Source organism: Dendronephthya gigantea, unplaced genomic scaffold (genome assembly GCF_004324835.1).
Source record: "Dendronephthya gigantea isolate DGI-Jeju-01 unplaced genomic scaffold, DenGig_1.0 000387F, whole genome shotgun sequence".
Lineage (NCBI taxonomy): Eukaryota > Metazoa > Cnidaria > Anthozoa > Malacalcyonacea > Nephtheidae > Dendronephthya > Dendronephthya gigantea.
The window spans coordinates 36,355-59,280 of NW_021163397.1; the positions used below are offsets into that span (position 1 = coordinate 36,355).

Below are 22,926 nucleotides of genomic sequence, written 5' to 3' on the forward strand. Positions count from 1 at the left end.
GTTTTTGTTGAAAAAAAGAAGTCAAAAATCTTCAAAAGGAATCACACATAGATTTATTCACCCTTGCGTACTCCCGGGCGCTCTCAGGCTCTCAGCTGCTCCCGGGCACTCTCGGGCGGTATTAAGGACTTTCACAGGAAACTCGAAAGGGGTGCAAAAATTAAAAATGCACAAAATAACCTAAGAGGACCATTGTTCATCACAAGCTGTCTGACAATGTAGTTTTTGCTCCAAAGCCAAGGAATTTTTGAATTTACTTTATCTTTGGTGTGAGGTGCTAGCAAATAGAATAGGAATAATATTGTATTGCACATATGCTTGTCCGTCATAACATTTCGTATTTACCTTCAATGAATTTTCTAAATAAATTGAGTGCTACTCGACCACCTTCGGAAGTCTCTATGGTACTTTTGTTTCCGATGAAAGAAACTCCAGCTCCTTCCGTTCCATAGAAAGTTAACGTATCGCCACTTCCATGCTTGTGATGCATTAAAATGACAATATCACAGTTGTTGTGGATGTTCAGAATATCAGCCTAAATGAAAAACAGCGAAATGTGATTTTGCTTTATATAGTAACACAATAATACTCTACACTATATACTGTATAGCTATGTAAATTGTTCAAATTTGATTAGATATAACTACAGTGGAATTAGTTTTTAACAACAGGAGAAATTGCAATTATCACTCGTTCTTCGGATTCGTACCCTTTTATAGCCTTCGAGACACTAAGGGGCTGTTTACATGGTCCCACTTAGCCGGGATTTAACGAAGCATGAGACGACATTGAGGCATTGAAATGAGTATATAACATAATATCATGTGCTTGTTTGGTTTCATAAAGACTTATTTCAATACCTCATAACAATCTCACACTTCGTTGAATCTCGGGTAACCAGGCTCATGTAAACAGCCCCTAAAAAATAGAGGATCTGCACAGTCATGTGACAACTTCCTAAACTCTTGGAAGTGAAACCAAAACTGGCTGTTCAACTTATTTTGCATGTGCGTCATACGCAATATCCTCACTACACAGCTTCACTTCCAGGACATGACTGTGCAAAAATTCTAAATTGCACTCAAATCATACTTTGAGATATCCCAGCTTGGACGCTGTACTGTAAACATACTCGTTTTTCCATGTGCTTCCTTTGTTGCGTAATGTTCGGATTGCTCATATTTTTTAAAGCATCCAAATTCTTCTCTTTTGTTGGAAACCTCAAAGAACAACCTTGGTTCTTGCAAACCTTTTTTGCAATCCCTTGTTCCAGTCCACACCCAGAGCATCTCTAGGTAATTATTATGATTCTTTTATTTTAATTAGTTGGCAAGTGTAGTAAGAGAGGGGGTTTAAATACCACATCTATTTATTTTATTTTTGGGTTAGCTAAAAACTTACAAATAAGGAACTGCATGTTACCTAAGAACTATTTGATAAAATACACTGTTCATTTTCAGGTAATGTTGGCAAACTGAGCACAATAATCACGTGCCACTAAATGGTTTTACACAACATTTGCTGTTAGTCATTAGATAAAATCACAGCCCTTGTATATGAAACATGAGTGGTAAAGAATTACTTCATTTCAGGTAAGAATGCCAATGGCAGTTGCAGGTGACTTAACACACTAATTTGCATTGCTCAATGATATGCCTAATTGTACTTTAGTTGTTACAGCTAAATTCATCAAAACCTAAGTCTGTCTGATCATGATTTTGAAAAAAACCCCACTCTTGTTCATATCTTGTAAAATACTCTTGTGTTAGACAGAGTCAATAAGTAGCTGCATGTTTTAAAAGCCAATAAACTTGATAATGCATACATAGGTTTTGGGGGCAATGGTACATGTTGTGCTATACTAAATTTACTTGGGTAATTTTAAATTGGGTAATACTCAATTTTACCCAATGCAAATCTGAGAAAAACTGCACACACTGTACAGTTGCATACTAGACTTGCTTGGCACTTAGCTGGATTCATCAGTCGTAGCAAATTAACATAATAAAAACTTACTTTCATCCCTTTTTTAAGACAGGTGTTGACTGTAATTGAATCTAAAAAAACATTTATATTTAATGTGGAAAATAAGTTTGTTATGAACGATTAGTGTAGATTCACCATTTTGCTTCAAAAAGATTATTGGGGTCTTAGGATCATATAAAAGTTATTTATGAAATTATTTTCCATTTGCATGCAAAATATACAAAAGTTCATAGTAGCCATAACATTTTTAAGCTTAATTGCTCGGTAGTAGCTGTAACATTTTTAAGCTTAATTGCTCTTCAGTAATTTGTCTTTTGCTTATCCCTTAAATTGCAAATAACAAGGGAATCTTAATCTAATATATTAATTGCCATTACATTCAGAAACCGTAAATTAAGAAAAATTTGATGGTCAAATAATTTATATTGTCATTGATAACTTAGGAAGGAACAGTATATACATAATAGAGGATCATATGTTTGCTAAACATCCCAAATTTGAAATTTCTGATCGCAGTCATTCACAGAGGTATTGGTATAAACGTATAAAAAATATAATCTGTGGCGTTACTACACGAAAATTGCACTTGGCACCACGGAACACAGTATATAAGTGCTGACATTCTGCGTTAAGACTGAACTTCTATCTACTAAAACGAATGCTAATAACGATATTAAATTATATAAAATCATCAGCTGTTAATAAATGGGCTTTTCTGACACTTCGCCGAGGATAGCCATCAATGATCAATCCATGCATTATTGTCTTAAAAATAACAACGTTTTATATCAGAAAGCTGAGTTAATATCACAATCTCGCTTTGTCACTCGTTAAAATACAAACAGCGGAATTAAAATGATAATGCTAAAATATTCAAATATGCAAATAAACGATAACTTACCCACGCACAGTGAACTTCCCGCGCATTCCTCGCTTTCCGCCATCTTGCTCGCGCTACATTAATTTAATCACCAGGCTGTATCGCCAATGGGCGCACTCGGCCACGCGTCGCGAAATTATTGTTTTAGTAATTTCGGATGTGTTTAAGAATTTATTGATATAATAAATTTAGAAGTGGAGCTCATGTTGCCAGTTACCCCTATCTTACTGTATCCCAAGACCCAAGTAATTAATGGACTTTCAAATGATTCCCTGCTTGACTCAAGGATTTGATATGGAATCATTTTCCAGATAATGCAAGGAAAGGCTATGGTAAATAAAAAAATTATTATGGTACCAAGAAGATTGTGGTACTAGTTGTGCTATTAAACAAATGTCTCATGAATTCATGATAATGCAACTGAGCCTATTCATTCCTCTATTAGTCTTTAATCTAATAACTTTCAATTCCTGATTAGCCCCATGATAATATTCCTTTGAATGGTGGGGATGGTAAAACTGTCCAGAAAATTATAAAAGTTGCTGCAAATTGAAAACAAACTCAGTCAATGCATGTCTGTATAAATTTATTTTCCATTTAAATAACCATCTTAACTATAAATAACAAAGTCAACATTGTAAAATTAACAGTTAAATGTTCCAGTAATTTGCAAAAAAGCCATCCCCAAATTTAATAGCATCTTCATCCTAAAAAGAGAGATCAGACCAAGTTTAACTGTACTCTATAGAGTACACCCAGAGGCAGAGCCAGAGGGGAGTAAAACCATTATATTGCAAATTAACAATCAAGCTTGTAGCTTGATCAACAAGGTGCAAGATGCCAAGAAGTCTATTAAGCCATGATTATTGACTTTGCATTTGACAAGGTAGACAAGATAACATACTAGACTTTTAACAACCACTGTTGAAATCTGACAGAAAAATATTTTGTATCAGCACTCACACAGTCATCATGTTTAATGTTTTAAATTAATCAAAAATAGACTAGAAAGGATCAATAGAGAGACTAGTAGATTCACTGGGAGGATTGAATATTGATTCATCTTAATTGTTTGACTGAAAATACTCATGAATTGGCATTAAATATGAGTGAAAGCTCCAGTGCAAATCCCATAAGAGTTCTATTCAAAAGCCAAAACATAGATTAAAAACTCAAAAGATCAGTTATTGATCCTTTTCATAAAATATAGTTTTTCATAGCGTAACTAAGTCATGTACCATTGATCAAAAAGGCTGCACTCTGCAGCATATTTGCCGTTTTTAACATTAATTTCAAAAGAAATAACTGCAACAGACGCTTTGGTAGTTGTCTATACCAAAGGCGAAAAACGAATATATTATGAAAACCGGCTTACCTGAGGTAAAAATTAATACCCCGATAGGTGAATTAGGCCATTCACAGCATCATATGTAGAGCAAGAAATCACTTCTCCATTTAACTTGTTGAACAGTGAAAAAGAGTCTTTTTAGATGAAATGCGGAGAAAATATATGCCGAAAACAATACCGAAAACCGAAAATATTTTCATAAAAATCGGGAGGGTGATGGACACGTTTTTGACTTTGTATCGCGGTATGTCAGTGGTAATTACCATGGGCAAAGGGGACCATGTGGCGTCAGCAAAGCTGAAAATCCGCCATTTTTTTTGGTACGCTTTTTTGTGGCGAGCCGGTCCTCCAGGAATTATTATATAGCTCAGTGGTTTTGAAATACAAAAAGTGAAGCAAAAAACATGGCGGATTTTGGCCTTTGCTGACGCCAGATTGACGCCACTGGTTCTTATCAGTGAACTCTAATAAGACTGGAACGATAACTTGGCCGCCATCTTTGAAGCCAGCACTGATGGCCGCCATGAAGGCCAAGCTACAAAAATATGACAAATTTTAAACGCATTTCCCTCCTCTTGATTTTGTGTTTTTGAGCCAGCTAAAAGCTAAAAATCATCGCGATAGATTGAAGTTTTATGTATCAGAACTCTCCAGAAGGCCCAGTAAGGATTTAAAGGATATTTTGGGCGCTAAAAATGAGAAACAGCTTCGGCAAAAACTTTGTCGCGAAATAACTTCCTTCCAGGACTGGTACCTATAAAGTTTCGACAAGAATAAGAATGAAACTATGGAGCACTTTAACATATTTGTCATTGAGTACATAAAATGCAAAAAAACCTGCTAAAAAAGCAATTTTGCGTGTTTTTTTGCTTGAAAACTTTGTTTTCATATAAATAACCCCGTCCCAGGCCTTTTCGGGTCTTCTGACGCGATTAATTCAACCACAATTTTGACAGATTTTTTGTCCTTTTTGGTCTATATGGAGAAAATTATTAAAGATTATTTGAAAAATGTAATAAAAAAAACAGCAATGCCCTTTAACTGTGTGATTTCCAGTTGCAATAACCGGCAAAAAACAAAATATTTACGAAGGAAATAAGAAATTTATGTAATGTGATTTTATAAATAGACTACTAAGGCAAGGTGTACCCCAAGGGGATACGCCTTGCCGACGATAATTAAAAATCTTATATTATGGCTTTGCGTCCAATCTAAAAGACCGACAGGTAATGGATGGCCACGCAATATGGGAAAGATGGTGAATGGCCAGCAAATCGAAAAACTAACAAAGACCGAATACCCAAACCACAAACAGTCAGTTTAAGCGTGACATCGCAAAAGACAGAGCTCCTTTAAAGTTGAAAGGTATTTACAGAAGTGTTATATTTGTTTTCTATATATATTTATATATAATATAGCATATACATATAGTAGCTACGAATACACAATGGTACCCCCAAAAGTTTTGGTCCTGGGACACTCATTTGTTCGTCGCCTACAGTGCGACCTGAAACGTAAGCGGGATATTCGCATGTGCCCGACCTTTAAACTCAAGGGCACAGCGAGAGTTTATCTACACGGTATAGGGGGTAGAACAGTGGAGAAGATCCGCAAATTTGATTTAGGGTTAGTTTCTCGGTGTGCCCCAGATATTGTTATTCTGGAGATAGGCACGAACGATTTGTCCGCTTTAAGGCCCGAAACAGTCGGTTCACGCATTGACGACTTGGTTGCTTTAATGCTAGATCAATATCGCGTAAAATTGGTATGCGTATGCCTGATTTCCCCGCGAACGAACAACCCTCTTTTTGAAAAGCAGCGTTTAATGCTAAATAATTACCTACAGGTAGTTTTAGAGAAGGTCCCGAGAGTGTTTTTATGGACACACCATGGCTTCATACGACCTTCCGTGACGCCATTTCTACCTGACGGGGTACATTTTAATAGATTCGGGCAATATAAATTATACCGAAGTTATCGGGGAGCAATTCTTCAAGCAATTAAAATGTTATAAAATTCTTTCTCCTATATGACTATTATATATATACAAGCTGCATGTCGTACGTTACATTTACTTTTCTATAACCTTGAAATTTGACAAACTTTACTCGTGATTACTTCTTATGAAGCGCCTTAGCGCCTTTATCTATTCTATCTTTATCTCTTATCTATATGAGAGTTCTCACACTGTTTGTGATTTTGTTGGCCATATGATGAACGGTGCGGCGATCTTCGGATCTGCCATGTTCATCCTGCTGACGTTTGACTTTGTCTTTATCTCTCATCTATATGAGAGTTCTCACATGTTTTGTGAGTTTTTTGTTGGCCATAGGGTGAATGGTGCGGTGATCTTCGGATCTGCCATGTTCATCCTGCTGACGTTTTATAATCATTCTTTCACACATTCCAACTTTCAATTACGACAAAATTAATAACGAACGAATCCTCACTATTGAATGTTCACCTTACGGGGGATAGTTTTATTTCTCGCACAACGACAAAAATTTGGGTACGGTTGCTTTACTATCTTTAACTCATCACGCCATAAGTATCTATTTCTGCTTTTAAAGTTTTATTTTTTAGAATGCCACCCGTGCGTCGTTCTAAGCGGGTCGCCGCTCCATCAGCCGTTTAGCGAGAGTCTGTTCAGAACCAACCAACAACATCTCGCCGAACTCGAAGTTCGCCCAATGCTGTATCTGTTGGTGCCACCCCGTCAACGTCAACTGTGCCCGTGAGTGATGTGGCTTTGCCCTCTTTCGAGTGAGCTTATCTCAACACTGGTGTCTTCGGTTACCGAGGCAGTCACGCAAAAGTTAGCTGGCTTCTTACCAACCTCTGCGTCTTCAACATCCACAATGGCGTCTGCCCCAACAGATTCTACCTCTGGAATCGAAATCTCAAACCAGGGTCCCAATGCAGATTCTCTGGTCAACGACGCGCTCACGTCCATACAAGAAAACCTTACAGGTCAGACCACTCCTTTTTCTCTTCCATGTTCAAGTGCTTCGGGTCCACGGGAATCGTTCCACTCTGCCGCTTTGCCTCTTGATTCGCGGATTCCGGATAAAATAAAGTTTAAAATATGGAATGAGGAGTTTGTCGATATAAGTACTTTGTCAGGTGGCCCAGACGCGGCCGCTAAATACGAGATTAGTGTACGGACCTCTGACAACGGTCAACCTGCTTCTCTTCTTCTTGAGCCGGCTGCGAAATCCAAAAGGGTCAAAACTATTAGCGATTGGCTTCGTTCGTTTCATATTTTTGTTTCCATTTATACACAACGGTACCCTCATGAGTCCCCCGCGCTCATGAAATATTGTCAAATCATCCAGGATTTGGCCAATAGGGGTCATAATTGGTTTTACTACGATGAGAATTTTCGATTTTTGCGCCAAACACAGGCCACGCGCGTTCCCTGGGCGACCGTTCACTGGGAGTTATGGTTGAAATCTCAATATCCCACTACGTCTAAGCCGAACCCGCAAGGCAACAATTATACGCGCCACCCTTCAAAGGTGTCTGTTCCTCGGGGATATTGTTTTAAGTTTCATCGCGGAACGTTTTGTGCCGGTTGTGATTTCAAGCACATTTGTTTTAAATGCAACGGATCGCACCGTGCCGTGAATTGTAATTTTCGTGCCAACAACAGACCATCTCCCACTGATCGATCGCCTAAGCCTATTTCAACAAAGTCCGTTGCCAACACCCGTAAAACTTCATAATTTACAAATATTGTTAGAAGGTTATCATCCAAGTATTGTTGATACACTAATTTCCGGATTTACTTCGGGTTTTCGCATTCATTTCTCTGGCGCAGAACAGTCGTTTGAAGCAAAAAATTTACGGTCTGCTCTTGACAACCCAGAAGCGGTTGACCAAAATTAACGAAAGAGTTAGAGGCATCTCGCCTTGCTGGGCCATTTAATTCTCCGACCTTTCCAAATTTTCGGGTTTCGCCTTTGGGCCTGGTTCCTAAAAAACAACCGGGTGATTTTCGCATGATTCATCATTTATCGTTTCCAAAGGGAGCATTGGTTAACGATGGTATACGATTTCGAAACATCTGTGCGGTACGCTACCGTTGACGACGCTATTCAACTTATTAAAAAAGCGGGCCGGGGTTGTTTCCTGGCAAAAACAGATATAAAAAATGCTTTTCGAATCATTCCTATCAGCCCAGCGGATTATCACCTCTTAGGCATAAAATGGCGGAGTTTGTATTATTACGACCGGGCAATGCCAATGGGTTGCTCCAGTTCGTGTCGCACTTTTGAGATTTTTAGTACGGCTATCGAATGGATCGCTAGGGAAAGGCTTAACATCGGCAAACTCCTTCATTTGCTCGACGACTTCCTGTTTGTTGCAACGGATTATTGATTCTGCTTGTAAAACAAACTTACAATTATTCATTGCTCTTTGTGATTTCATTGGCGTGCCTATAGCACCGGAAAAAACCATGGGTCCCTCAACAACCTTAACGTTCGCTGGGATTGAATTAGATACAATACAATTCCAGGCCCGATTGCCGATTGATAAAATCGAGAAATGTGTTCAATCTATAGCACGCTTTTTAATTCGTAAAAAGGTTACACTCAAAGAACTTCAGTCCTTAATTGGATTACTTAATTTCGCATGTTCCGTCATTATGCCAGGTCGCGCATTCCTGCGACGCTTAATTGATCTAACGCGTGGCATTTCACACCCTCATTTCTTTATTCGCTTAACGCAAAGTGTGAAACATGATCTTCGTGTCTGGCAAACGTTTCTGTCGAATTTCAACGGCAAATCATTCTTTTTGCACAACCATTGGCGTAATAACTCCCATTTGAATTTATACTGACGCTTCGGGTAGTATTGGTTTTGGGGCCCTGTTTGGTTGCGACTGGTGCTATGGCGCATGGCCAATTGACTGGCGGAGTTACAATATTGCCGTTCTAGAGCTATATCCGATTGTCCTCAGCCTGTGTTTATGGGGATCAAAAATGCGCAATCATTGTATCTTGTTTCTCACGGATAATGAAGCTTTGGTGTCTGTTATTAATAAGCAAACATCAAAGGATTCTTATATCATGACACTCGTTCGCCGGATGGTTTTGGTTTGTTTAGAAAACAATATTTTATTCAAAGCAAAGCATATACCAGGTAAACAAAATGTCCTAGCTGATTGTTTGTCTCGTTTACAGCTCCAAAAATTTTCACAATTGGCGCCGGCCGACATGCATCGAGCTCCAACGCCTATTCCCTTTCACCTGCTGCCGGAAAATTGGCGACTATAGTTTCTCAATTAGCTCAAAGTAGCTTGCAACCTTCTTCAGTGCCGACTTATAAGCGGGCATGGGCACTTTTTGCGCAATTTCATGTGGCAATTTTTAATGAGGGATCGTTCACTTTGCCTTTGTCGCCCTCAGTCGTCGCGTTATTCATAGCGTACTTATTTGACCTCAAGTACGCCTCTTCAACAGTTAATACTTATGTATCTGCACTGGGTTATACTCATCGCATGTCCGATCTACCGGATCCAACGAGAGTTTTCTACGTAACGCAAATATTAAAGGGGTATGGTAAGAAAGGCTTCCGCTTAGATAGTAGGTTGCCTATAACTTTACCAATTCTCAATCGTCTTATTGAGGCTGCGCCTCATATTGCTGGGTCACCGTACCAAATATGTCAATTCCGGGCAATGTGCTCTTTAGCATTTTTCGCGTTCCTGAGAATTGGAGAAATAACTAAGAAGTCAAATAGGCCAACCCCTTCAATTGCGACAACTCTCCAACTATCTCCGATGATGGCCGGGTTGCAGGCATAAGGTTGACTTTCGAGGATTTCAAGCACAATTATAACAGTAGACCTTTTAGTTTGGAAATTCACAGGCAAACGGCATGCTGTCCTGTTCGCTTATTGAGGAGTACATGATTTTGCGAGGCGCCCAGCCCGGAGCTATTTTTCTATCACAACTGGGCATTCCAGTCTCATGTGACGAGTTTGCCAATCTTCTTAAAAAGGCTTTCCGCTTCTGTGGACTCGATACTTCCAAATATAAGTCTCATTCATTTCGAATAGGCGCCGCTCCCACGCAGCTGAACACGGGCACTCGATGCCCAAATTCGAACTATGGGGCGTTGGAAATCGAACGCATTCCTCAAATATATACGTTTTTCTTCCCTATCAACATAGTTTGGGATGAATTTTCGAGCGAAAACTGCGGGGAGTTTTCTGCTCGAATTGCGCGGCTATTTTATTTCTTCCTCAGCTTGCACATGGTCAGCAAGGGCGATCGTTTGCATTCTGGGGGAAATAAAGTGCTTATAACAGGGTGATGGAGAAGCTTCTTCTGGCGCGGTAATTGTGACTCTGCTAAACTAATATCAGTTAAGTGTAGATTATCAGCAAGGGCGATAATCTATGCCTTTTAACGGGCTTTGTAAGTGCCTTTTTGCCCATGTTCGTTTATCAGGTCGCGCAGACCGCTGATCCTGTATTTGTATTACGAAACTTTCTGCATGCATCCCTTTCCTTGGGGTGGGGTCAACTTGCTTTGCTTCGTTGTTTTGGCGGTAATTTGCCTCCACCCTTTTCTGAGCGTAATATTTGGAATTTTAATGCAATGTATTAATAAATATCTTTTGTTTAACAGAAATAAAGCGGCTAGGAGAACCATTACTCCTAGCCAAAATTATCCCAAAACGGCGTAAAATTTAATGTGTCATTATTATGCTCAGAAAACTGAGCTGCGGAAAGGTATGCAAAATTCATGCTGGCAATATATCTATATGCGTAAATAAATCACATTACATAAAACAAAATATTTACGAAGGAAATAAGAAATTTATGTAATGTGATTTTATAAATAGACTCTAGGCAAGGTGTACCCCCAAGGGGATACGCCTTGCCGACGATAATTAAAAATCTTATATTATGGGCTTTGCGTCCAATCTAAAAGACCGACAGGTAATGGATGGCACGCAATATGGGAAAGGTGGTGAATGGCCAGCAGCAAATCGAAAACTAACAAAGACCGAATACCCAAACCACAAACGGTCAGTTTAAGCGTGACATCGCAAAAGACAGAGCTCCTTTAAAGTTGAACCCACCTCCTCCCCAAAGCCTCCGCTAAAAATTATGTACATTGGACGATTTACCGTAACTGATATATATAGAGGAAGGAACGTTATATCTTAATTAGTGATGGTCGTAGGCCGTATCTACAGGTGCTGGCGGTAATTTGCCTCCACCCTTTTCTGAGCGTAAATATTTGGAATTTTAATGCAATGTATTAATAAATATCGTTTTGTTTAACAGAAATAAAGCGGCTAGGAGAACCATTACTCCTAGCCAAAATTATCCCAAAACGGCGTAAAATTTAATGTGTCTTTATTATGCTCAGAAGACTGAGCTGCGGAAAGGGTATGCAAAATTCATGGCTGGCAATATATCTATATGCGTAAATAAATCACATTACATAAAAATAAGAAGGATGTAATAGAAAACAAGGAAAACAGATCATTTGCTTTGCACAGGTGAGTGATTTAATTTGCAACTTAGCACATATTACAAATAAACACCTCTAGACACAATTTAAACACATTAGGAAGACAAGTTTCCAACAAATAATTATTTAAATGTCAAACTTTATCAAAATTTTAACTTCAAGATCCAATTATCCACCTAATCAGGTTTCCTCTGAACAACCAATCACTCCTCGAAACCTGGGAAAACAGTGTTCGTGAGCAAAACAAATGCCCACTATGGACGGCAACAAAATCCAGTCGGATTTGCAGTAACCATTTCCGTTCATCCGATTTCATCATCCAACCATCAGACAATGGTGCTTGCAGAATAAAGCATCCATGCGAGTCCATGGAGAGTCCATGGAGAGTCCATGCGATCTGCAACCATTAACAACTATGTCGAATGAAGAAAAAATATCACATGACCATAATTATTGTAAGTCTGTCAATGATATTGATGAAACAATCCATACAATTCCTGAAAGGCCAGACCTAGAAAAAAAATTGAAGAGAAAAATTAGATCTTTGCAGCAACAATTAAGAAGAAAAAAATCAAGGCAACAGACATTATCAGATATAATAAATGTGCTAGAACAAAAGCTTTTTCTATCACAAGAAGATGCTAATTTCTTTCATGGTCAGTTTGATTCCCTACAACTATCACTATTCAGAGACACAAGAAATAATGTGGAAAGGGCCCCATGTGGAAGACGGTACTCTGACCTCGTAAAAGAATTTGCAACCACACTGAACTTTTATTCAGCAAAGGCCTATCAATATGTCCGATCAATTATTCCACTACCACAGCCTTCCTTGATTAGAAAATGGTCAAGTTCAATCGAATGCGAGCCAGGTTTTTTGCCTGAATCTTTTGAGGCACTAAAAAGAGAATGTTCCACAAAGCCAGATTATGCAGATTGCTTCCTCATCATTGATGCTTTATCAATAAGAAAACAGATGCTATGGGATAACAAACAAGACAAATATGTCGGATTTGTGGATTATGGACAAATTCCATCAACAAAACCAGCTACTTTGGCATCTGAATCAGTTGTCTTTCTATTAGTTGGAGCCAGATCTCATTGGAAGTGCCCTATTGGCTATTTTCTTGCTGATAAAATGTCAGCCACAGAGCAAGCAAACCTAGCAAAAACAGCTTTGGAGATGGCAGCAGATTCTGGTTTACGTGTTTGGTCAGTAACAGCCGATGGAACATCAGTGAACATCAGTATGTTCAAAGAGTTAGGATGCAATTTTACATCATGTTATGATTCATTTGTAACCAAGTTCAAACATCCCACTCGAAATTATTTTGTCTATGCATTACTTGACCCATCACACATGCTAAAACTAGCAAGAAATGCTTTGGCAGACCTAAAATCCTTCAAAGATGGTGAAAATAATTTAATCAGTTGGAATTTCCTTTCCTCACTTCATAAAATTCAACAAGCTGAAGGACTTAAACTGGGAAACAAGTTTAGTAGAAGGCATTTACAATTTCAAAAGAACAAAATGAATGTTTCACTAGCAGCACAGACATTAAGTTCCTCGGTGGCAGACGCCATAGACTTCCTTTGTTCATCAATGAAGCTTGAAGAATTTCAGGATGCAGAACCAACTGTGAAATTCATACGAACAATTGATAGACTGTTCGACTTATTGAACTCACGGAATCCAGTAGCAACAGGTTTTAAACAAGCACTGCGCCCAGAATCGAGACAAATGTGGGAACAAATCCTTACGGACTCAGCACTTTACCTGCTTAGCTTGAAGCAAAACAATCAAGCTCCATTGGTACATCACAAAAGGAAAACCTTCATTGTTGGATTTGTAGCAGCAATTAAATCAACTATTGAAATGACAAAGGAAATGTTCTCTTCAACCCATCCATTTAAATACTTGTTGACATATAAATTCTCCCAAGACCACTTAGAACTGCTTTTCTCTTGCATAAGATCAATGGGTGGATGGAACAATAATCCTAATTGCCTCCAACTCAAGTATGCATTACGGAAAATGCTAATGCGAAATGCAGTGACCTCTTCCAAAAATGCTAATTGTCAAGCATTGGATGAAACATCAACAACAATTATACCATATTTTCATATGAGAAAGCACAAAGCCCCCCTTCATGAATCCAACACCACAACTGCCACAAAGGACCCCGATCCAACACCAGAAGAAGAACTGCTCAGTCATCAAATGGACAGCCCATCAACCACAGAATTTGTCTCCAATATCCTCTTCTACATAGGAGGCTACATAGTTTCAAAAGTCATTGACAAAATCGGCTGTTCGTCTTGTAAGAATTGTCTTATTTCTCACTTTGCTGCACCCACCACAGACCATGACTATTGTGCTATGAACTACAACAGCATGGTGTCTGCTTCTGCATTTACACTATTTATCAACAATGGTGGCTTACGAATCCCTTCTCGATCTGTGTACAATGTGGTCCAGTACTCAGAGAAACTTTTTAAAGAAAGAGTGGCAAAAACCGATTACCAAAAGACAGCTGAAATCAAGCTGAAAGAAAAACTGGTTTTGATCGTTTTTAATCACTTTTCACGGGAAAGTACCCAGAAAATATTTATTGACCATGAAGACGGATTAAACGAGAGTATGCTTACTGGTGATCACAGAGCAAACCTTATAAAAAAAATCGCCGAAAGATACCTTAGATTGCGGCTTTACACGCATGGCAAACGTTTCAACACGGCTACAGGAAGTGGGAAGCCAACGACAAGACAACAACTCACAAAGCTAATCTTATTCAATGGTCAATAGACTGAGATCAACAATGTATTTATCAGTATTTACATCTCACCTTGAAACATCGTTGCCCTTTTTAAAATAAATCTTTGTCTTTCACAAACATAATTTCGAGCATCATATTTTGTGTTTGGTCGATCAACTTTTCGCAACAACGACTTTCTTGTTCCTTGTCAAAGTTGTTACAGATGTCCATGATTAATTTACTTTGGATAATATTTCTTCTTCAATTGATTGATCGCAAATATCGGATAAAAAATCGGAAAAAAACCCTTCGCAAACCATGCTTTCGTTTAGCTTTTCCTTCGATCTTCTGTGAAACCCCGCGAGAAAGAACGCGAACTCCCCGCGAAATACCTGCGAACAGGCCGGAAACTTGGCTTCACCGATTGATGAGCGCGCTGGTATACAGTTATCGTTCCAGTCTTATTAGAGTTCACTGGTTCTTATTTGCCATGGTAGCTACCACTGACCAACCGCGATCCAAAGCATGAAAAAATGCTAGCACCCTCCTGGTTTTCGATAAAAACAGGATTTTGTTTTTACGAAATTTTTTGTTTTTGAACAAAAACATGGATTTTTTTTTTTTTGCTGGTTCTTTTCAACTTCAACAAAGAAGCAGCTATTTGCTCTGCTTGTTCCTACCGCAATTTACTCATTAAAGAGGAAATTTTTGGCGATTTACACTCAGGTAAGAGTTTTAAAAAGGCTTTCGCAATTTTGATGTTTGAACTCTGAACGTCAAGTAAAAAATATAGCTTCGTAGTTCGACGGCTATGAAAGATCTGAAAACAGAAATGATATATTTACTAACATTTAATTTGTTTAACTACAACATATTTCTGTTAATATTTGTTTATCCATTATATTTTACACTGATTTAAATCCATGACAGGAACAAAAATATAATCTGAAGGAGCAAGGTCTGAGAATAACTTGCCTAAATTCACTCACACTTCCAACTGAGGCATCATCATGGCCTCAGTAGCTGACACTAAATTATCTGTACTAATTTTGTCAACACTTACAGGGTGTATTATACATACAGTTAATCTCTGGCATATCTTTCTTTTTGCAGGGATAACATAGGGTTTGGTAGATCAAGTGGAGGCATGTTATGCAAAATTCTGGAGAATTAAAATGAGACAACCATACTATTATACCCATGAACTAAACACATTCTAAAATACAGAAACTGTTTTATTATTTTTACAAAATACAATGTTTCATTAAAAGAAAATAAATATTACAATTGGTAAGACTTTGTTTATTTCATTTCCAAAGAAAATTTCGAGTCATTGCAGGCTAATCTGGAGAAGCTGGTAACTTCCCTTTGCATATAATCAATAATAATTACCATGGCTATCTTGGCCTATAAACATCCGTGGTTCTAATCTTCCTTAATGCAGCCTCTGCATTATCATTTGCAAATATAAAAAAGCATATGACCTGCACAGGGGCCATAATTATTGGTTTTGTACCATGGAAAGAGCATAGCCTGTGCAGTCAGACAATTATAGTGCTGACCACTGCATGGTGCTGACTGCTGGAAGCTTTCAATTTAATAGTTCATCCTTATAGGTTTAAGCTAAAAAGCTCATCAATATTCATGATATATGCTGATATAGTTCAGTACAGAAAAACTATTTCTTCTGGCTAATGAAATCCAGCTAAACAAATAGGCAGGCTACCCTTGGTTGAAATTGCACATCTTCATCCTCCCAATGATTCTTAGCCTCTGTTTCTTTGGACTTGAATTTACATCATGTTACCTTTTAGCGTTCTTTGGAAGAAAATGCCTGTAATATATGTATGTAATATGTAAAATAAATTACTTCCAAAGTATGGGGTAATCTTTTTAGTAGTTGTTCAAACTTCAAACTATACATTTGACTTCTCGTGCCGCCGTCTTTTAATCAAATATTAAAATATATAAACAACGACATCTATCTAAAGACTGTTAACGAAAAAAAATGGTGAAATTTTATCTAAAAAATGAAATTTATAAATAATATATTTACCTGTCAGTCACAACTGCATTTTCGTTGAAGTTTTATTATTTATCTGTCATTTGTTTCCTGTTTTTGACAGAAGTAACGTGTACGACTTTGATATCTTCACAAAAACGTCGAACATATCTGATCAAAAAGTTTTCAGTTCAAAAATATTGACTGACGTTTAAATTTTTTTCGGAAAATATAATAATGAGAACTGAATACTATTTTTAACAAAAACCAGGGGGGAGTGCATTTGTAGCAGGCTCAGAATTGAGCCTTGGTCAGTGGTAACTACCATGGCGAATAGGAATCAGTGGCGTCAATCTAGCGTCAGCAAACGCCGAAATCCGCCATGTTTTTTGCTTCACTTTTTGGTCGCGGGCCGGTCCTCCAGGAATTATCATAGAGATTATAAATAAAAACTAGAGGAGGCATTGGTATCAGAAACATCAGTCAAAAAAGGGAGCGCGATAATGGGGGGCAAATTCAAGTCCCGGATGCTAAGCCAAGCGCTGATTGGCTAGATCAATGCCTCCTTAGCAACCACGTTAACAACGATTTTAAAAAAATTATATTCGTTATTTTGGTCGCTTTGCCGGTTTTTTAAGGAAAAACAGTGCTTTTTGAAACTGGTTTTACTAATTTAGACATCCTGAAATGATATTTTAGGCAGAAAAACATTTAGAAACCAAAAAAACTCGTTAAAAACGACTTATTTTGGCCTCGGACATCGTGAATGAGTGAACATCCGGGACTTGAATTTGCCCCCCATTAACGCGCTCCCCAATTTCTCCTCGATGACCTCTCTAGTGTTTATTTATAATCTCTATGGGAATTATATTATAGCTCAGTGGTTCACTGTCAGAAAGTAAAGCAACAAACATGGCGGATTTTGAGCTTTGTGACGTCACCTGGTCCCCTTTGCTCATGGTAATTACCACTGGCATACTGCGATACAAAGTAAAAAACTATGTGTCTCCCTCCTGGTTTTTACGAAAATATATTTGATTTTTGGTATATATTTTTTTCGTATTTGCTCTAAAAAAGATAAAATTGTTTATCTTTTTCCCTGTTCGACAAAGTAAATGGAGAAGCGGCTTCTTGCTCTACATATGACGTTGTGAATGGCTTAATTCACTTATCGGGAAAGCTATTTTTGCCTCAGGTGAGCCGGTTTTCAAATTATTTTTCTTTTTGCCTTCGGACTATAGCATAAACAACTGCAAAAGCGTCTGGATAAATAGTTATATGTTTTTATTGGCCTTTTTGTTCTTTAGTACGTGACTTAATTACGATAGGATTCATAGGAAAACTTTTTTGTGTCAGGCGAAAGTTATCAGCAATTAATGTTTTGAATTTTGAGGTGCTGACTGCTGATACAAAATATTTCACTCTAAGATTCAACCTCTGGTAGACTTGTAGCAGCTGTTAAAGGTCTAATATGTTATCTTGTTTGCCTTGTCAAAAGTCAATTTATCATGGTTTAATGGACTTCTTGCAAAATTGTTTATAATCAATCTACATTTAATTTGCTCTTAATGATGATTAGTATTATTGTTATTCTCTCTGGGTGCAAAGTACTGTATATATTGAATACAGTTAATCTTAATAAGATCTCCATTTTTCAGGATGAAGATGCTATAGAATTTAACAAGAGATGGCTTGTTATGCAAATTACTGGAACATTGTACTGATAATTTTACTATATAGACTTGTTGGCTGTTGTTGGCTGTTGTTGGCTGTTGTTGGCTGACATTTTTTTACAATGGTTTTTCCGATTAAAAATAATAAATAAATGCATGAAAACATGCATTAATTGAGCAGTGTGTCTTCAATCTGCAACAACTTTTATAATTTCCTGGACAATGCATTTCCCCCACACACCATTAAAGGCTAAAATTATTGGCTAATCAGGGTTTTGGATAATAGACTGACTAATGGAGGGGTGAACAAGCACAGTTGCATTTTTGTGAATTCATTAGGCTATTGTATTTTTACTACTCCTGCTATTAGTATAATTCATATCAAATACAAATCATCAATGACTGAATCATCAATCAATCATCAATGACACATTTACAGGTTTAAACTAAGGTGCATTACAAAAAGCGTATACATCGTCTGTAGCTCATTGAGGCACAAGGTATGACCTATGCCATGTAAATATCACTTCTGGTTATAACTATTGTATCCCCCCCCACTCAGTACAATTGCTAATCTGCTGCCCAATATCTTGCATGAGCTTAGGCCTTGATTCTTTGGATTTAATATGCACAGGCATGGACACAAGACAACATAACTGGATACTTTCTGTAATCTTTTACTTTAGGGTTTAAGAAAAATCAGATTGGTATCCATAAAAGACATTAAAGAATTACGACGGTACCAAAAAAATTTTATACAGTAATGTATATTGAAATTGAAAACAAAGAAAAGAGAAAAAACCTTTCAGCTTCATATCATTGTAAAATTTTCGACTTTGTCCACGTATTAAATAGTTTTTTTATGTTCGCCCAATATTTGTTTGTTTCGGCATTGGCAAAAACAGTACCTATGACTTGTACATAACCGAAATAAACGCTTTATTACGCGTTAGGTAAAAAATATATCGAAAAAACAGAACAACAAGGTTTCAAGGCAGTCGGAAGAAACAAAAATACAAAATATTCATAAAAACCAGGGGGGGAATTACTGTAGCGGGCTCAGAATTGAGCCTGGTCAGTGGTATTACTATGGGCAAAGGGGACCAGGTGACGTCAAAATGACGTAACAGAGGCCAAAATCCGCCATGTTTTTTGCTTCACTTTTTGAGCAAAAAACATTAGGAGCCGATCCTCCAGGAGTTATTATATAGCTCAGTGGAGTAAACAGAGACAAATGTCTTTCCGCAATAGAAACATTATTTGGATTTGATATATTCTATGTCTGTCAGCAGTCCAAGTTATGTAAGTATGATATATGCCAAACGAACGCTGAGAATGTTATTTTAGTAATGTTTTTCGGGCGATTTATATACTATCTTTATAACGAATAGAGATTCTTGAACGTTGTATCCCTAGGGGTGAACTGCTCAATCAAGAACAAACGAATGTTCTTGACCTTGCTTTGGCAGGCCACAATGTTTTCTTTTGTGGTTCCGGCGGTACGGAGAAAACATTAGTGAGTTTGGGAAACGCAACGCGAACGCGACGGCAACGTTGAATTTTGCGCGGTTGGACTGGATCGAGTTTAAGTTGACGATGTCGCGTTTGCTGAAGTTCTGTTCACAACGGCATTAGACAGACTTAGATCGAGGACGTGACGTTAAGAGGACGCGAGATAGCGTAATATGGCGCAAAAATATTGCGTTGTCTCAGATGGCGACGTCGTCTTACCTATTTTCAGGACGCCGAAAACGAATTTTCACGTCCTGTCTAGGACGTCAAAGTTTTTGTTGTTTTTGTCCTTGCGAAAAGGTATGTAGACAACAAAGTATAAATGTATAAATGATGTCATTAGTCATTGTTTTATTGTTATTTTTAAAATAATATGCGTATTTATTTCATTTATGGCATAAGTAATTCGATTCGTTTTCCGGTTTCGCATCTTGTAAACAAAGTTTAAGAGCTGTTTGTATTACAAATTCTGCTAGCGGCCTTTTATGTTTCATGTTCATATTTACTGATATTCTTTTCTCTAACTTGTGTAAATATGGATTTAAAGAAAGTTTAATTTTTACAGTTTCATTTTATATACAAACTCGGATTTACAAATGGATTTGTTTATATAGATGGATTTTATCGAGGATGTTATAATTGTGTATAAATATCGGCTCGTATAATTGCTAAATAAGCTTTTTATATTTATGTTATATATTTTGTTTTTAGATTTAATGGTGGTCCTTTTAGAAAACCAAATATGGAAAAGAAAAAGGATTGTTCAAAGAAAAAGTAAGCAAAATACATAGTAACATCATTACAAACTATCAAGTTTAATATAAAGTACAATTTAAAGTACAAATTAATAAAATAATACAATTCAAATGGTAACTAATATTTTGTCATACTATGCATACTTGAACTTTATACATGCAGTGTTGTGTGGGTTTGCTCATTCAGCCTTCAATATTTTTTCTTAGGTCCAGTATGGTATGGTCTAATGAGAAAGATCTCACACTTCTAAAGGAAGTTGCAGCAGAAGGTGTACTCACACACAAACAGAGATCCCGGGAACGTGGTGCACAGTGGCAGAATGTTGCAGATAATAAGTGGGTTGGGCCACGAATTCACATCAAGGGCAGTCAGAGATCACTTCAACATGATGACCAAGAAGTATCGAGCAAGAATGGAACGAGAGGAAAGATCGACAGGGGAAGGTGGTAATGAACTCAGAGCAGGAGCGCTTGTTGGAAGAGCTGATTGACATTGAAGGTGAAACTGAACGACAGGAGGATGAAAATGAAGTAAGAAATCAGAGGATTGAGCAAGAAAGAGGACAAGCCTTGGAAATGAGAGAAAGGGCAATGGAAAGAATTCGACAAACAAAGAAGACAACTGCAGGGACAAGTGAAACTGCTGGACAAGTACAAAAGAGAAGAAGTTCTGGTGATATGATGGAATGGCTACAACAAAGAATAGAAGTGGAGAAAAAGAGGCAAAGCAGGAAGAGAAGAGAGCATAAATGGAAGGGCAACAGAGGCAACACATGGAAACTTTGCAGCTGATGCAGCAAACCCAGCAGCAATTTATTGTGCAGATGAAGCTATCGGAGTGGAGAAAGAAGAAAAAGAGGTAAAGCAGGAAGAGAAGAGAGCATATATGGAAGGGCAACAGAGGCAACACATGGAAACTTTGCAGCTGATGCAGCAAACCCAGCAGCAATTTATCACGCAGATGAAGCTATCGGAGCAGTACTTTCAGCAGCAACTGCAAATGCAACAACAGCAGCAGCAGCAGCAGCAGCAGCAGAAACAAGAATTCAGTTTTATGCAGCAGCAAATTGTTTCCTTGATGCAGCAACAGCAACAGCGAACACAAATGTTGGTGAACATGTTCAAAAAATAGTTTTAATTATATTACATTTTCATCTTAAAAAATAAGTTTCTTTCATTTGTATATTTATAGTAACATTTTCAACATTAAATGATTTGTTGTAATCAATTACCATGAATTTTAACATTAAATAAATTCATTATAAATTGCCATGGAAACTCGTGAAATACATATATTGTTTATAAACTGGTGGGCTGTTAACTACCCAATAACCTAGTAAATGTGTAAGTGTTATTGCTAGAAATATTCATGGATTGAAGGTGGTGGAAGGTTAAAAAAATGAGAAACAATGTTCCCATACAAGCAGGTATGAGCATTCTGTAGTAATGCGGCCACACTATCAATCTTTTCAACCGGACTTAAATTTACCTACATTTGCCTCTTAAAATCAACAAAGCTAAAGTACTTAGTAATGTTTCCAAACATCCACTCAACAGTTACCCTCACATTACTCATCTTCATGTTAAATTCTCTCATCTCTGGTGTCAGCTGTTTATCCCTAAATGGTGCCTGCAGGTGAACTCTCAAGGGGTAACTCTCTCGGAGAGGTTAGGAATTAGACCATTTGGCACAACAACACTCTGAAATTTTATGGCATGAGCCCTCTTGTGACCATTATACATAGTCCTTTGGTTGTATTTTGGCCGTGCAATTTTCCGAACAGTTCTATCCACAAACCCAAAGCAATTTTGTAATGGGGCACCCTTATGATGAATAGCATCAGCATAACTCTGAAGCATCTCTGGTGTCAAAAAAGGCTGATTCCAGCTGTCAAGGCGATAATGATGTTGTTCATACACCAAATCCAGCACTTCATTGCAAATCAAACATAACTCAGATGGATTCCTACCAAACCGGCTCACCATATCAAAGTATCTGCATGGATACGCAAATCTTTTCAGCAAAGTGCTTCCTCTCCTGAACACGTTGTTCCTTGTCGACAGGTAATCTTATCAGGTACTCCAAGCAGTTGCTTTAATAATGGCAAGTCTCACTTGACAAATCGCATTTTAGTCCGGCATTCTTCGTCATCCCAACTATCTGCGTTAAACGACTCAAATTTCCAGTATGGAAACAACGGTTTCGACCAGTTGCAGTCGTACAACACAATAAACTCTGCATCAGTGATATACTGCTAAGCTCGAGCAAGAGTTAAAGCATCGCGAGCAGATTGCAAATTGTAAACCATTTTACTAAAAACAAGCTCAACAACTATATGAACATCACGCCGCATGATTATGATTTCAACGACTAAATTTTAATTTAGAAACAGCAATAGAACAATTTCAGAAAAAAAGAATAATAATAAGTATTTTACAAGGTATACTTGTATGAACATTCAGACAGTATCTATGATATTACAATACTAATCACTATGAATCAAAACAGTTCGTAAAATTTT

The 22,926-nt window shown here is 37.6% G+C and overlaps 1 protein-coding gene and 1 long non-coding RNA gene across 2 annotated transcripts; one reads left to right on the top strand and one right to left on the bottom strand.

The window, feature by feature from the left end:
- Positions 1–112: 112 nt before the first annotated feature.
- Positions 113–3,103, bottom strand: LOC114542746. Its single transcript, XM_028562217.1, has 5 exons — positions 2,888–3,103; positions 2,017–2,057; positions 1,133–1,291; positions 346–535; positions 113–277 (listed from the first exon to the last, which is right to left on the bottom strand). The coding sequence occupies exons 1-5, from the start codon at positions 2,928–2,930 to the stop codon at positions 132–134; spliced, it is 579 nt and encodes a 192-aa protein (XP_028418018.1). The 5' UTR covers positions 2,931–3,103; the 3' UTR covers positions 113–131.
- Positions 3,104–19,541: 16,438 nt separating this feature from the next.
- Positions 19,542–21,112, top strand: LOC114542750. Its single transcript, XR_003689746.1, has 3 exons — positions 19,542–19,949; positions 20,361–20,423; positions 20,612–21,112. It is a non-coding gene; the product is annotated as an uncharacterized LOC114542750 (long non-coding RNA).
- Positions 21,113–22,926: the final 1,814 nt, after the last annotated feature.

Excerpts from the sequence above, each read along its gene's own strand:
- LOC114542746 (XM_028562217.1), bottom strand. The coding sequence starts at position 2,930 with ATGGCGGAAAGCGAGGAATGCGCGGGAAGTTCACTGTGCGTGG. Across the intron at positions 536-1,132 it reads GGAAGCACATGGAAAAACGA|GCTGATATTCTGAACATCCA; the intron begins GTATGTTTACAG and ends TTTTTCATTTAG. Across the intron at positions 278-345 it reads ATTTAGAAAATTCATTGAAG|CACCTCACACCAAAGATAAA; the intron begins GTAAATACGAAA and ends TCTATTTGCTAG.